Genomic DNA, 15539 nt, shown 5'->3' with positions numbered 1-15539 from the left:
TGTGGCTGGGGTGAAGATAAATGATGTTAAAAGTTCAAGCAAAGCCGCAAATAGAAAGGTTGTGAGTGGTGGTTAAAATCTTGTGAGGTGTATAAATTTCAATGCTAGGAGTATTGTGGGGAAGGTGGACGAATCGAGGGGCGTGGATTGACAGGTGGAATTATGACATTATAGCAATTAGTGAAACTTGGCTACAGGAGGGGCAGGACTGGCAGCTTAATATTCCAGGGTTCCGATGTTTCAGATGTGATAGAGGCAGAGGAAAGAAAGGTGGGGGGGGGGGCGGGTAAGCATTGCTTGTCAGGGAAAATGTTACAGCAGTGCTCAGGCGGGACAGATTAGAGGGCTTGTCTACTGAGTCCTTATGGGTGGAGCTGAGAAACAGGAAAGGTATGGCCACATTAGTGGGGTTGTATTACAGACCACCCAATAGTCCGTGAGAATTGGAGGAGCAAATCTGCAGAGAGATAGTAGGCAACTGCAGGAAACAAAGTTGTGGTGGTAGGGGATTTTAATTTTCCATATATTGATTGGGACTCCCATACTGTTAGGGGTCTAGATGGTTTAGAGTTTGTAAAATGTGTTCAGGAAAGCTTTCTAAATCAATATATAGAGGGACCAGCTAGAGGGGATGCAATATTGGATCTCCTGTTAGGAAACGAGTTCAGACAAGTGACGGAAGTCTGTGTAGGGGAGCACTTTGGTTCCAGTGATCATAACACCATTAGTTTCAACTTGGTCATGGACAAGGATAGATCTGGTCCTAGGGCTGAGGTTCTGAACTGGAAGAAGGCCAAATTTGAAGAAATGAGAAAGGATCTAAAAAGCGTGGATTGGGACGGGTTGTTCTCTGGCAAGGATGTGATCGGTAGGTGGGAAGCCTTCAAAAGAGAAATTTTGAAAGTGCAGAGTTTGTATGTTCCTGCCAGGATTAAAGGCAAAGTGAATAGGAATAAGGAACCTTGGTTCTCAAGGGATATTGCAACTCTGATAAAGAGGAAGAGGGAGTTGTATGACATGTATAGGAAACAGGGAGTAAATAAGGTGCTTGAGGAGTATAAAAAGTGCAAGAAAATACTTAAGGAAATCAGGAGTGCTAAAAGAAGACATGAGGTTGCCTTGGAAGTCAAAGTGAAGGATAACCAAAGAGCTTTTACAGATATATTAAGAGTAAAAGGATTGTAAGGGATAAAACTGGTCCTCTTGAAGATCAGAGTGCGGAAACAAAAGAAATGGGGTAGATCTTAAATGGGTTTCTTGCATCTGTAGTTACTAAGGAAATTGGCATGAAGTCTTTCGAATTAAGGGAAACAAGTAGTGAGATCATGGAAACTTTACAGATTGAAAAGGAGGAGGAGGTGCTTGCTATCTTGAGGCAAATTGAAGTGGATAAATCCCCAGGACCTGATAGGGTATTCTCTCGGACCTTGAAGGAGACTAGTGTTGAAATTGCAGGGGCCCTGGCAGATATATTTAAAATGTCGGTGTCTACGGGTGAGGTGCTGGAGTGGCTCATGTTGTTCTGTTGTTTAAAAAAAGGATCGAAAAGTAATCTGGGAAATTATAGGCCAGTAAGTTTGATGTCGGTAGTGGGTAAGTTATTGGAGGGAGTACGAAGAGACAGAATCTACAAGCATTTGGATAGACAGGGACTTATTAGGGGGAGTCAACAGGGCTTTGGGCGTGGTAGGTCATGTTTGACCAATCTATTGGAGTTTTTCGAGGAGGTTACCAGGAAAGTGGATGAAGGGAAGGCAGTGGATATTGTCTACATGGACTTCAGTAAGGCCTTTGACAAGGTCCCGCATGGGAGGTTAGTTAGGAAAATTCAGTCGCTAGGTATACATGGAGAGGTGGTAAATTGGATTAGACATTGGCTCAATGGAAGAAGCCAGAGAGTGGTGGTAGAGAATTGCTTCTCAGAGTGGAGGCCTGTGACTAGTGGTGTGCCACAGGGATAAGTGCTGGGTCCATTGTTATTTGTCATCTATATCAATGATCTGGATGATAATGTGGTAAATTGGATCTGCAAATTTGCTGATGATAGAAAGATTGGAGGTGTAGTGGACATTGAGGAAAGTTTTCAAAGCCTGCAGAGGGACTTGGACCAGCTGGAAAAATGGCAGATGGAGTTTAATACAGACAAGTGTGAGGTATTGCGCTTTGGGAGGACAAACCAAGGTATAACATACAGGGTAAATGGTAAGGCACTGAGGAGTGCAGTAGAACAGAGGGATCTGGGAATACAGATACAAAACTCCCTAAAAGTGGCGGCAAGAGAGCTTTTGGTACATTGGCCTTTATTAATCGAAGTATTGAGTATAAGAGCTGGAATGTTATGGTGAGGTTGTATAAGGCATTGGTGAGGCCGAATCTGGAGTATTGTGTTCAGTTTTGGTCACCAAATTACAGGAAGGATATAAATAAGGTTGAAAGAGTGCAGAGAAGGTTTACAAGGATGTTGCCGGGACTTGAGAAACTCAGTTACAGAGAAAGGTTGAATAGGTTAGGACCTTATTCCCTGGAGCGTAGAAGAATGAGGGGAGATTTGATAGAGGTATATAAAATTATGATGGGTATAGATAGAGTGAATGCAAGCAGGCTTTTTCCACTGAGGCAAGGGGAGAAAAAAAACCAGAGGACATGGGTTAAGGGGGAAACGTTTAAAGGGAACATGGGGGGGGGGGCCTTCTTCACACAGAGTGTGGTGGGAGTATGGAATAAGCTGCCAGACGAGGTGGTAAATGCGGGTTCTTTTTTAACATTTAAGAATAAATTGGACAGATACATGGATGGGAGGTTTATGGAGGGATATGGTCCGTGTGCAGGTCAGTGGGACTAGGCAGAAAATAGTTCGTTCGGCTGGCCTGTTTCTGTGCTGTAGTTTTTCTATGGTTTCTGTGTAGATTTAAGAGTGGGGGGAATATGGCATCACAGTGTTAAAAAAATTAAAGATCATTAATATGAAGAGCAGTGAAGTAGATCATTTGAGTTGTAATGAAGACATGACTGATAATTGGCTTGGGTAATGAACAGAACAATACAGCCCTGGAACAGGCTTCTTGACCTACAATATCTGTACCAACCGTGATGCCGTTCCAAAATAATCCCTTCTGTCTGCACATGATTTATATTCTTCTATTCCTTGCCTATTCTTGAACATATGTCTCTCTGATGTTTCACCATTTCTGCGGGCAGCACATTCAAAGTACCTATCACTCTGCCTAAAAAAAAATTAAAAGAAAACCTTGCTCATTAAATCTTCTTTAAACCAATGTCCCTCTTATCTTAAAGTTATGCCCTCCAGTATCTGACATTTCCATTCTGGGGGAAATGCTCTATCTAACCTATCAGTCAATGCCTCTCATAGTTTTGTATACATTCTATCAAGTATTCCGACAATTATGACATCTTAAAGACAGTTGGATAGGTACATGAATAGGACAGGTTTAGAGGAATATGAGACGCACTCAGTTAGACAGCTTGGTTGATATTATTGAGTTGGGTCGAAAGATTTGTTTTCTGTACTTATAGTTCTATGACTCCAATCAGCCCTGCTATGTTTTGTCCAAACTATTTGATATGTACCAATCAAGAGCTCTCAATTCCAATCTTTGCAGATCTTCAGTTAGAGTAATCTCCTCTGCCATTATCCATTATTTCATATGGCCAAGCCCATTTTTGAATCCAGTGTAGTAGGACTCCATGTGCCTTAATCTGGAGCAGCCTAGTACGTACACTTTACTAATGTTCATACATTCACTGCCTTGCCCTCATCTTTATCACCACCTACAAAAAAAAACACAGATCTGTAATGTTTGAAAGAAAAGCTGTTTATATTGTTCTTTTTGGTGCTTTTTGATAAATGATTACATTTTAACTAATATGTACTTGTATAGCTGTGGCAGCTACTATATTTTCCACTGATTGCAAATATTTCTGATAATGATTTCTGAAGCAAGGAAATTTGACAAATGTTCAATATCTAAATGACAAGTAAAATTTGTGAATTAGGGTTTAATCTGTAACTTCCTTTTTGCAAAGGCCTTTTGAACGTACAATCACTATGCACAAAGACAGCACAGGACACGTTGGCTTCATTTTCAAAAATGGAAAAATTACCTCAATTGTTAAAGACAGCTCAGCAGCCAGAAATGGACTCTTAACTGACCATAACATCTGTGAAGTTAATGGGCAGAATGTCATTGGGCTTAAGGTGAGATAAATGATATTTTACTTGCTAAACTACAGAGACCATTTAAAATAATGTAGAATAATTGGAAATGAACAAACTGCAGATATTGTCAAAACATAGCAACTATGGAAAATGTTATGGTTCAATAATGACAGTCTCAAGTCAAAGACTGTTTCTTCTGTTCCATTTTGCCTGAGCTGCTGAATATTTTCTGCATTTTGTTTTTGCTTAATATCACCAGATAGTTTTCTTGAATTTTGCATACAAATTTATTCATTTTAATTCACTGTGCTTAGGCTTTGTTTAAGTTCAGTGGCTCATGAATATTGCGGTTTATTGATTGTGTATTCTCTTTACAGCTTAAATTGTTCAAATCCAATCCTCCATTACTTTTTCTTTGTCTTAGCTGTTTTACTACAAGTCTAACAACTTCTGGAAACTTTAAAGATTGAATTGACTTCTTCCTTACATCCTTTATATTCATGCGGAGTAAAAATCTTTGTTATGTCTCTGTCTAAATGTGAAATTTATAGTAACTTAAATATTACGTACAACAGAATAGTCAATATAACAGAAATACAGTTAAACTTCATTCACTTTAAATTCACTGTAAAATATTTTTTTTTCCCCTAAAAGGACCCTACCTGAAAGCAAATTTGATTCTCCCTCTCTCACTTGCTCTCTCTCTCACTTGCTATCTCTCTCTCTCAAAACCAATAGGTAGCTTCAATTCTGCCACCCTTTGGGACCATCTGTCACTGGATAAAATTTGCTGTTAAATTATGGTGCAAGTCTATCTAATCATCTTCACAAATCCGTTCAAAGCAACTGCTCATATCCCACAAACACTTAGGATCTTCAAAACTTGAACTGGATATATAAATACAAGAGATTTTGCAGATGTTGTTCATGAGCAAGAAGTTAAAACTGAAATTTCTGTCAGCATGTCTTTCAGGTACATGAAATATTGATCATTATTTTCATAATGTCTGAACAGGACCCACAGATCGCTGATATTCTGGCAACAGCAGGGAATGTAATAACCATTACCATAATGCCTTCGTATATTCATGAACACATGATGAAAAGGTAAGTGTTGATTTTAACTAGCTTCAGAGAAACATGGTCATGTGATATATTACAATTCATGCTACCTCAGTTAATTTTTAGCACCATCTGTGTAATAGTTCAACTCATACAGCAAGACAAATGAACTGCATGATCAGCTAGGAGCAGTTATGTCAATGTTTAGGTTATTATATAAGTCTATATAGCATCCTCATTTAACAGTGGCTAACAGCTCCATTCTTATGTAATGACATCCTAAATGACAGTTGGGAGCAATTGAGTCATTTTCAACTGACTATCAGGAATTTGTTGTATTGCACAGGGATCAATGGGTCTCCATTGTTTATAATGATAACTTGGATAAAGGGATATAGTCAAACCTGAAACAAATAGAGTGTAAGGACACAGCTGGCAGAGGGATATTGAGTAAGGAATTATCAACTCAAGTACAATGTGGTTATAATCTTAAAGAATAAGAAAGCAGATTGTAAATTCCCTTCATTTAAATAATATCAGTTTGCATTAGAGTTAGTATGAAATTAATTGCACAGATATAGAGTATAATGGAAGTTTTGGTGTAACTCCACAGGACACGGATGAAGACATTTAATGAAGGATATGTTTAAATTGAAGACAAGAATATTTGAACAAGTTTAGTCTGTGCTCATAGAATGAGAAGTGATCTAGACCTGCTGTGGGCATGGTTTAAGGATCATTCATTGCAGAAGGAAGTGAGTAATTGAATGTAAAGACTAGCAGATGTTTAAAGTACAAAGGAATCAAGAGAACAGCAGAGAGTTGGAAAATGATGTTGAAGCCAAGGTTGGATCAGATATAAACGATGAACATAAATAGGAGTAGGGCATTCAGGGCTGATCTTTTATCTTAGTACACTTCTCTTAAGATCACTGGTTCAGAACTGCAGCAAGAATATACACAACCTTGCTTAAAAGCGTAATTTTAACCATTTAAAGTGTAACTAATCACTTTAGAAGAGAGCAGGTATTGGTCTAAAATAACTTATGCTTTGTTATTCCTAGGATGGCTTCAAGCATTGTCAAGTCTTTAATGGATCATGGTATTCCTGAGGTGTAAAGTCCAGGAACATGTGATGATTTATGTTGACTCAACTTTTTAGGCTTCTAGATGGCCGTACTATAGTTAAAACAGCAGCCTGGATTGTACCCAGCTTTCAAGATTAACTCTTGCAATGTAACTGTATACTCAAGATAATATACAAATTGAGCTGTTTTATTTACTCTGCTACCCGTTTACAAAGCAAAGAATTGACACAGACTGCCTCTGATCATTCCTTTTATACACTTCATTGTTCCATATTCTTTTGATTTATATATGGTGTGGAATAGTAATTTGACAGTATTTAAACTCCAGTGAAATTATCCATCTTTGTTTCCTTATTCTAGCTAATTGATAGTTTTAGTTCTGTTCTTTCTTTGATTATTAGCACATTTATGTAGTATTTTAAGAGAATTGCCATCATTGGAATTCATCCACTAAAATGATCAATGTAGTTAATTTGATGTAGAAATAAAGTATCTTGAACATTTTTCATTAAGTGTCTTAGTTCTTTATGGGGAAAGAAATTGACACCATGGCTTATACTCTAATTGCAACATTTTTTTTTAAACAAGAGGAAAATGTTATACAACTATAGCACTGAAGTGTTTGGATACTTACAGTAATTCACAGATAAAAGGCAACTCAGCATCAACTAGGGATTAAAAAAAATCTTACCAGCCTACCCCCAGGTTTTGGTTCAATCATCCATCATAAACCTTCCACCAATGAGTCAAGTGCATCTCCAAAAACCTTGATATCTTGGAAATTCAGCAAGCACCACGGAACTAGATAATTCAGTCACAATAAAACCACTGATGAAATGATAAACATGTATATTCAATCACAGACTAATTAATGTAGTGCACCCATCTTTCAGGTTTGCTGTTGCTCATCATATAACCCTAAAGCATTTTCCTAGTTGCTGCTTAACTACTGGTGAAATGCAGCATCTTTGCAGTGAGGAGGGCCATGCAACTAAGGCAGTACCTCAGAACAAAGCACCATGAAGTTGTGAGTTACACAAAATGCTGGAGGAGCTCAGCAGGTTGAGCAGCAACTATGGAAAGGAATAAACAGTTGACGTTTCAGGCTTAGACCCTTCTGTGTTCATGAAATTATGGCAGTTCCTCTGCATGAAAGTACAGGTTTCCCCCGCCATCCAAAGGTACAGCGTTCCTATGAGACGGTTCGTAAGCCGGAATGTCGTAAAGTGAAGAAGCAATTACCATTTATTTATATGGGAAAAATTTGTGTTTGCAGACCCAAAAAATAACCTACCAAAGCATGCCATATAACACATAAAACGTAAAATAACTAACATATAGTAAAAGCAGGAATATGATAAATACATAGTCTATATAAAGTAGAAATACTTTTCTGCAAACATTGCACTGTCCATTGTAGTGAAAATCTCACGCAAGCACTCTTGGCAGAAACACTCTATCTCCAGTAACCTTTAAGCATTGAAGCTGCCAAATCATACCAAATAACACATCAAAATACACAGCCTATATAAAGTAGAAATAATGTACGGTGTAGTATCACTTACTGGAATCGGGAAGACAGCACACTGATGATGGTGTGTTAGGCTGAGTTGTCCGAGGTTGGGGTGGTGGGACACTGGGGTGTCATCTTATCTGTTTCCATCAGGGCAGGCAGGTCATCTTCTTCTGTGTCTTCCTGCCTCGATGTCGAAGGTCGAGGTTCGTCGTCTGCTATGGCTGATGTGGAAGGCTTGAAAAACGACAATATGCTTGACTGCTTAGCCTCGCACATTTTTCTATCATACAGTTCTTTGTAAGCACTCAAACCATCTTGCAAATATGCCCTAAACCTATGTACCCTTTCAAAATTAAAGTCATACTTTTCTGCAATCATTGTCAATTGCAGTGAAAATCTCATGCAGTTGCTTCACGTTCAGTTCCTGGACGACTTCACTTTTGGTCCGTTTGCTACTGCATTTGGTTTCGATTGTTATCCTTTCCGCTTCCAATTGCATCAGCTCTTCATCTATCAGTTCTTGGTCATGGGATGCCAAAACCTCTTCAGCATCATCTTTGTCAACTTCCACAAGCCAAACTCACCTTGCCCTTACTTCGTTCACCACGATCGAAACACTGAATTATGTCTAGTTTTACACTAAGTGTAACACCCTTACGAGCTGTTTTAGGCTTTTCCGATACCTTAGAACTCATCTTGCTAACAGAATAAATGTCAAAATAAATCGACACAAAGCACAGATGCTCACAGGCATGTGTTTAAGCAATGTTGGCTAGAATGCAATTCCGGGGGAGGAACTTGGCTGCTCGGGGCGCGCACTGCCTTTTTTCATAACAGTGAAAACACCTTCTGTTAGCGAAAACAGGTAACTAATGTAGGTCTTTCGTAACAGCGAGGTATCGTAAGACAAACATTCGAAAAGCGGGGGACACCTGCATCTAGAGTCATAACAGCCTCGTGTTGCTTGTCACACTCACCTCAATTTAATGAAGCCTTAGCTGCAGTTTTAATGACAACAATGGCCATCAAATGCTGTACAAGAATAGATTCTGAATTGCAAGTAGCATGGTATGACATGGAAATAACTGACAACGAGCTCTACTCATCCTCACACTTCTATTTACTTAAAGCTTCAGATGGTGCACATCCCAATGGAGGCATTTGGTTTCTACTTAAAAATGAAAACATAACAATTATTGCATAATGTGTGAAAAATACAGCAATGTTGAAATTCAATCAAACATTCTCTATATACTGTTACGTTATGAATATTTCCACCATTTCCAATCCATTTTACAAATACTTAAGCATGTCTACAACAACCTTAAACAGAATAAATAATTACTCTTCAAAAATACAGCCCCAAATTGAAGTAAATGAGCAGAAATTTTACATTTCTAGTTGCCAAGTATTTACATACATTAAAGTTTTCCTAATTGTATATTCACATTCCACCTTGTCCTGAGATTAGCTTTCTAAATTAATCTTGGAAGACTATACAGAAATAATTTGGTGCTGATAAATCATATGTGCTGGTTACATAAAAATCAATTTTAATGCACCATTTCAAATGGGTCAAGATTTGGAAAAAGTTGCTGATATAGTTCCACAGATTAATAGGATCTAATATTTACCATTAATACAAAGGTGTATATCTAAATTATTGCAATAAACAAAATGTCCCTTTTCCCCAATGATATTAAAAATATATTTTTGTGATACCGTGCATTAAGTGATGCAGAAATTTATCTGGGATTTTACAATTAGAAGTTGGGATTGTCAAAAAAAAAGTACTAGTATAGAGATTCCTACTACAGACATAAATCTAGCAATTAGCAAGGGCTTCTTACTATAGTGCAAAATAATTTAGAAGGGTTAACGAACATATATTGATGTCTGCACTTAATAGCTAATTTTAGGAAATTTGTGCCTTGTACAGAACAGAATCTAAAAGCCAGGTAAAAGTGAAGTCATTTTGAATGTACAATCTATTAGCAGATTAATCAATGTATTTACATGTACCTACAAATTTCAAAATTTACAACATTCCAATGTCATTATAACTGTCAGTTAACAAATTACTTTAATACCATTTGTAATTAATTTTGCCACAATTAAGTAAATACTTGTAATGGCACATTTACATCAGCATCCCGCCAGAACGATTACCGAGACCTACTGGCAAAATCTGTTTCATCCATGCTATATGAAATTACTCTTCAATGCATTTAATTTTTGTCAGTAATTATCACAGATTTTTATGTTTTCAAGAATTTGATTTTAGCCTCTAAAGGCATCAAGGCACAATGTTGACTGTGAACACCTGATCATATTTCTATCAATGGAACATCATTTTAACTTAAGAATTCATCTGGCTGTAAATGCTATGGAGTCTAAAGATCCATTCAGTTTCATAGATAGCCAATCTGCACTGATGTGAATGGACCCACATCAAAAATGAAACAAACCTCAGTTCATCAACAGAATTACAAGACATGAGCCTACCAAATCATGACTAGTCCTAACCCAATATAATTGACTAGATTCACATGCATTGTTAATACTAATTGAAGTTCACAAACTTATGATAAATGCATATTACCAGACTGCAATGCCAAACAGCAACTAAAATTCAATAAATAGCTTTAAAATGTACAAATTTTAGTCAATTCCAAGTAAAATTACTGCTGTAACCATTCTTTCCGTAATGGGAAACTTTCAAAAATATAGTTTCTGTGCTGCAATATGATACAGGATTTGGGGGGGGGGGGGAATCAATGAAAGGTCTTGCAAGGAAACAGTCTAAAAGGTTATCTAAATGAACATTCGCATTTTCACAAGGATCGAGTTACTTAAAATGATTACTCATCCATACATTTGTGGATACACAGCTTCAATAAGTCAAACTGTCAGAAAAAGGGGCTAGAAGCTAGTTTCAAGTTTTTTTCTCCCAGAGAAAGGCACTTAGTATTGCAGTTTCCAGAAAATAATTTGTTTATCTTCTCCTCCTGTTATGATACTGCTGCATTGCTCATTCATCCACATACTTGTGACAGCACCTGACAAAAACAAAACAAAAAACAATTATATCTAGTGATATTTTGTAAAGACTAATTCCTTTGACAATTGACAGTACCAAATGGGAATGAATGCAACAATCCAGATTTTTACTGGGAGAAAACATTTTCAAAATCATTACAGTTTATAAGATTAAAATATTACATACAGTGGTGCTAGAAAGTTTGTGAACCCTTTAGAATTTTCTCTATTTCCGCATAAATATGACCTAAAATGTGATCAGATCTTCACGCAAGTGCTAACACTACATAAAGAGAACCCAATTAAATAAGTAACACAAGAAAACATTATTTGTGTTCATTTATTTATTTATTGAGAAAAATGATCCAATATTACATGTATTTATTGGAAAAGATATGTGAACCTTTACTTTCAGTAATCGGTGTGATCCCCTTGTACAGCAATAACTTCAACTAAACATTTCCAGTAACTGTAGATCAGTCCTGCACATCAGCTTGGAGGAATTTTAGGCCATTACTTACAAAACTGCTTGCTTCAGGTCCCTCCAGAACATTTCAATAAGATTAAGGTCAGGACTTTAAGGTCAAAAACGTGAAATTTCTTCTGCTATAACCATTCTTTGGTAGACTGACATGTGTTTAGGGTCATTGTCTTGCTGCATGACCCATTTTCTCTTGAGCTTCAGTTCATGGATGGATACCCTGAAATTTTCCTGTAGAATTTGCTGGTACGATTCAGAATTCATAGCTCCATCAATGATGTCAAGCCGTCCTGGTCCCAAGGCAGCAAAGCAGGCCCAACCCATGACATTACCACCACTATGGTTCAAGTGTTTGCTTTTTGCCAAACATAACACTTCTCACTTAAGCCAAAAAGTTCTATTTTGAAATCATCTCTCCATAGAACATCCTTCCAAAAGCCTTCTGGCTTATTTTTTTAGATTAAGAGAACACTCAGTCCTCTTTTATTGTCATTTAGAAATGCATACATGTATTAAGAAATGATACAATACTTCTCCAGAGTGATATCACAGAAAACAGGACAAACCAAAGACCAACTCTGACAGAACCACATAATTATAACATATAGTTACAGCAGTGCAAAGCAATACCATAATTTGATGAAGAACAAACCATGGGCACAGTAAATAAAGTCTCAAAAGTCCCTGAGTCGATCGACTCCCGAGTCCCCGATAGCAGATGGCAAAAGGGAGAAACTCCCTGCCATAAACCTCCAGGCACTGTCAACTTGCCGATGCCTTGGAAGCAGCCGACCACAGCCGACACCGAGTCCATCCCTCCGAAAACTTCAAGCTTCCGACCAGCCTCTCCGATACAGCCTCCCGAGTGCCATCCCCTGTTGAGCGCCTTTAACCTCGCCCCGGACGCTGAAACACGCAAAGCCGAGGATTTCAGGGCCTTCTGCTCCGGAGGTTCCAGTTACCACACAGTAGCAGCGGCAGCGAAGTGGGCATTTCAGAAGTTTCCCAGATGTTCCTCTGTGCTCTCACGTCCGTCTCCATCAAATCAGAATTGTGCACTGTCCTCTACTTGACAGGTAACTGACATCACCACTGAAGTGGCCGCATGCACTGCCATCGCACTGCCATCTTCTCCTCCTCCATCTTCCCTATTAACGTGGTCTTTAGCAAATTTTAGACTAGCAGCAATGTTCTTTTTGGAGAGTAGTGGCTTTCTTCTTGCAATCCTGTCACGCACACAATTGTGGTTCAGCATTTGCCTGATCACTGATTCCTAAGGGTTCTTTTACCTTAAGCTCCCTAATTGCCTCCGGTATATTGGTAGGTTCAAATGACAAACTGCTCTAAAAAGCTATCTCTTAGGCATTCAACAAACCCACTCTCGAGATCCATTACCAACCTGTTTTTCCCACTCAACCTGCATGTTAAGATCTCCCATGACAACAATAACATTGCCCTTTTGTCTTGCTTGATTATCCTCGAGATTCATGTACTTTTTCCAACAAATACATGTAATATTGGATCATTTTTCTTGTACGGGGTCTTTCTTTTTTGTTAAATTTAAAATGGCTTCTTTTGTTATGTTATACTGGGGAATGCTGAGAAAGTCTCTAACTAGACAGTTGCTTGGGTTATTCTAGATAGCAGGATGCTATTAACCAATGGGTGGTCATGTATTGTTTTGTTTTCGGATACCATGTTGTCTCATATGACTGGGGACGGGGTTTTGGTGGAGAGTCAGAGGAGAGACGGGGAGGATGGTGGAGAGACGGGGAGTCGGAGGAGAGATGGGGAGGACAGTGGATGGAGTTTTTGGGGGGAGTCGGAGGAGAGACGGGGAGGACGGTGGACGGGGTTTTGGCGGGGAGTCGGAGGAGAGACGGGGAGGATGGTGGAGAGACGGGGAGTCGGAGGAGAGATGGGGAGGACGGTGGATGGGTTTTTGGGGGGAGTCGGAGGAGAGACCGGGAGGATGGTGGACGTGCGGGGGTCTTGGCGGGGAGTCGGAGGAGAGACGAGGAGGACGGCGGACGTGCGGGGGTTTTTGGCGGACACTCGGAGGAGAGTTGGGGAGGACGGTGGACGTGCAGAAAGGCTCCGGTCGATCACTTCGGGTGGTCCCGAGCTGTGAGTCGACAGGATCCGGGTGGTCGTCCGGATTCGACTGAGCTCCAACGGTTGCGCGCGGACTTGAACTTTGATAAGTCTGGCGCCTTTTTTCCCATTACTTCCCTTTCTGTATCGAATTTATATTAATGTCATAGAATTAGTAATATCTATAAAGTGTACTTGTTAAAATTTACTGGGTGTGCTGGCTGATGATTGATGTTTGGGCTTGATTCGGGTGGCAACCGACCCCGTGGGAAGCGTTGAGGCGGATGCTGGGTGGGATTTCCCCTAGAAATATACGAGCCAATATAACGGAACGTTACAAGTGGAGGCTCGTCCGGGATCTGGATCTGGATTTTCCGTCAAGTTATATAGTCGTTGTGTTAAGTAGTGCGAAGGTGGATCGAGATAAGATTGTAAGTTGGTGTGAATGGGAGGAGGTACCGGTGAATCATGCGTGCGTGCTAAGTGGGGTGGATTTCCGCATTTCAGGAGATGTACTAGTGCGAGGGTTGAGTTTGATTAAAGATATCAGGCAGGTAGAACTCATACCTAGAAGGGGTGAGAAAGAACTGGAGTCCAGCTGGATGTTGGTGCGGACGAGTGCCGACGTCATGACTTTGGAACTACCAGCAACAGTCCACGTCCAGGGGGAGGCAGGGCCGTGGGGTCTCCACACCCTCCTGAAGGACGAAAGTGAGGAGGTGCCGGAGGAGGAGCTAGATGAGGCCCCAGGGTAGGTGCCAGTAGCCAGGGTTAGAGTGGGAAGGCTTGGCCAGGCCCCGTCCCCCAGTTAGGGCTGAGACCTCCCAGTTAGCGGCTGCCATTACCTCCCTGGCGAGAAGGGTTGAGGCGCCCCGCCTGAAGCTAAGAATTTTCCAGGCCCACCCCGGAAGGGGAGGATGAATATGAGACCTGGGTTGAGGACACGTCCCAGTTGTTAGAGGTGTGGCCAGTTTCGGATGAGGAAAAGAGACAGCGATTGGTGGAAAGTTTAAGGGGCAGGGTGGCCCGTGTGTTCCGAGATTTGAGAGCGGAACGCCCTTCGGCTTCCCTGTCGGAGTGTTCGGACACTTTGGAGGAAGTGTTTGGACTGTCAGGAGATCCCTGGCAACATTTAGCAGAGTTTCAAGAGATGGGGCAGAGAAGAGGGGAAAAGCTCTCAGAATACATTTTCCAGCTGGAAGGGAAGCTTACGGGGCTGCGGCGCCGAGGGGTAGTGAGGGCGGACGAAGTGGCAAAGTTGAGGATGAGCCAGATATGTAGAGGTTCCCGGGAGGATGAGAGGGTGGCTTGGAGTATCCGGCAGTCATATAAGAGAAGCCCCGGTTTAATAGTGACAATATTCTTGCGGACCAGCCGACCCGGGGGGTGGAGGGGTAGGGTTGCCAATGGACAAGAGTAGCAGTCAAATACATTGTGTTTACCCCGAGAAAGACTCCAATGACCATGAAGCCTTGCGCGGGCACCAGTGCGCATGCATGTACGTGCCGATTTTTTTCTACAAATCGTTTTTAGTGATTCTGTTCCGGGGGTGGGGGTGTTAATCATGACCGGAATATAGGTGATAAGTGGCTAATACACTCAATTTCCTTTCTAAAAGGGTTTCTCTAACGAATTTAATATTAAACACACATCGCATATTTTCCTCGCATGAATATAGTGAAAAGTCAATTATCAGGGGAGGACAGGGGAGCTTGAAGAAAGTGTTGAACGAACTTCCAGTAGAAGTGATAGAGGCAGGTTCGATATTATCATTTAAAGAAAAATTGGATCGGTATATGGACAGGAAAGGAATGGAGGGTTGTGGGCTGAGTGCAGGTCGGTGGGACTAGGTGAGAGTAATGTTCGGCACGGACTAGAAGGGCAGAGATGGCCTGTTTCCGTGCTGTAATTGTTATATGGTTATATAAGTCACTTACAAGTCAATAGCATCATAACATTTTAAGTAACGTTTGGATATCAAACACACAGCGCATATTTTCCCCATATGAACACATAAAATCATTGTAACACACCAGTATCGCTGAATCAGTGGGAGTCCTGGGCTTGTTTCTCTGCAACAAG

The 15539-nt window shown here is 40.3% G+C and overlaps 2 protein-coding genes across 5 annotated transcripts in view; one reads left to right on the top strand and one right to left on the bottom strand.

The window, feature by feature from the left end:
* The window catches only part of sdcbp (syndecan binding protein (syntenin)), a 36802-nt gene extending 29967 nt beyond the window's left edge, over nucleotides 1-6835 (top strand). The window contains exons 7-9 of the mRNA XM_072254653.1: nucleotides 4045-4216; nucleotides 5193-5284; nucleotides 6304-6835. Coding sequence (XP_072110754.1) covers nucleotides 4045-4216; nucleotides 5193-5284; nucleotides 6304-6358 — 319 coding nt within the window. The 3' untranslated portion in view covers nucleotides 6359-6835. The remainder of the gene's footprint in view (nucleotides 1-4044; nucleotides 4217-5192; nucleotides 5285-6303) is intronic.
* A 935-nt stretch (nucleotides 6836-7770) lies between these two features.
* nsmaf (neutral sphingomyelinase (N-SMase) activation associated factor) overlaps nucleotides 7771-15539 on the bottom strand; it is a 152123-nt gene continuing 144354 nt past the window's right edge. For 2 of the 4 annotated variants that reach the window (XR_011885584.1, XR_011885590.1), the window contains 2 exons: nucleotides 8821-10902; nucleotides 7772-8077 (listed from right to left, as the gene is read on the bottom strand). Coding sequence is in view for 1 of the 4 variants with exons in the window: in XM_072254663.1 (XP_072110764.1) it covers nucleotides 10808-10902 (95 nt within the window). In the remaining 3 variants the exon portion in view is untranslated. Of the gene's footprint in view, nucleotides 8078-8815; nucleotides 10903-15539 lie in introns of those variants that run through there. The other 2 variants (XR_011885587.1, XM_072254663.1) reach the window with 2 other exon arrangements.

Source organism: Mobula birostris, chromosome 1 (genome assembly GCF_030028105.1).
Source record: "Mobula birostris isolate sMobBir1 chromosome 1, sMobBir1.hap1, whole genome shotgun sequence".
Taxonomy (NCBI): Eukaryota; Metazoa; Chordata; class Chondrichthyes; order Myliobatiformes; family Myliobatidae; genus Mobula; species Mobula birostris.
The sequence above is the reverse complement of the archived record's forward strand: the minus strand, read 5'-3'. Positions and strand labels throughout refer to the sequence as shown.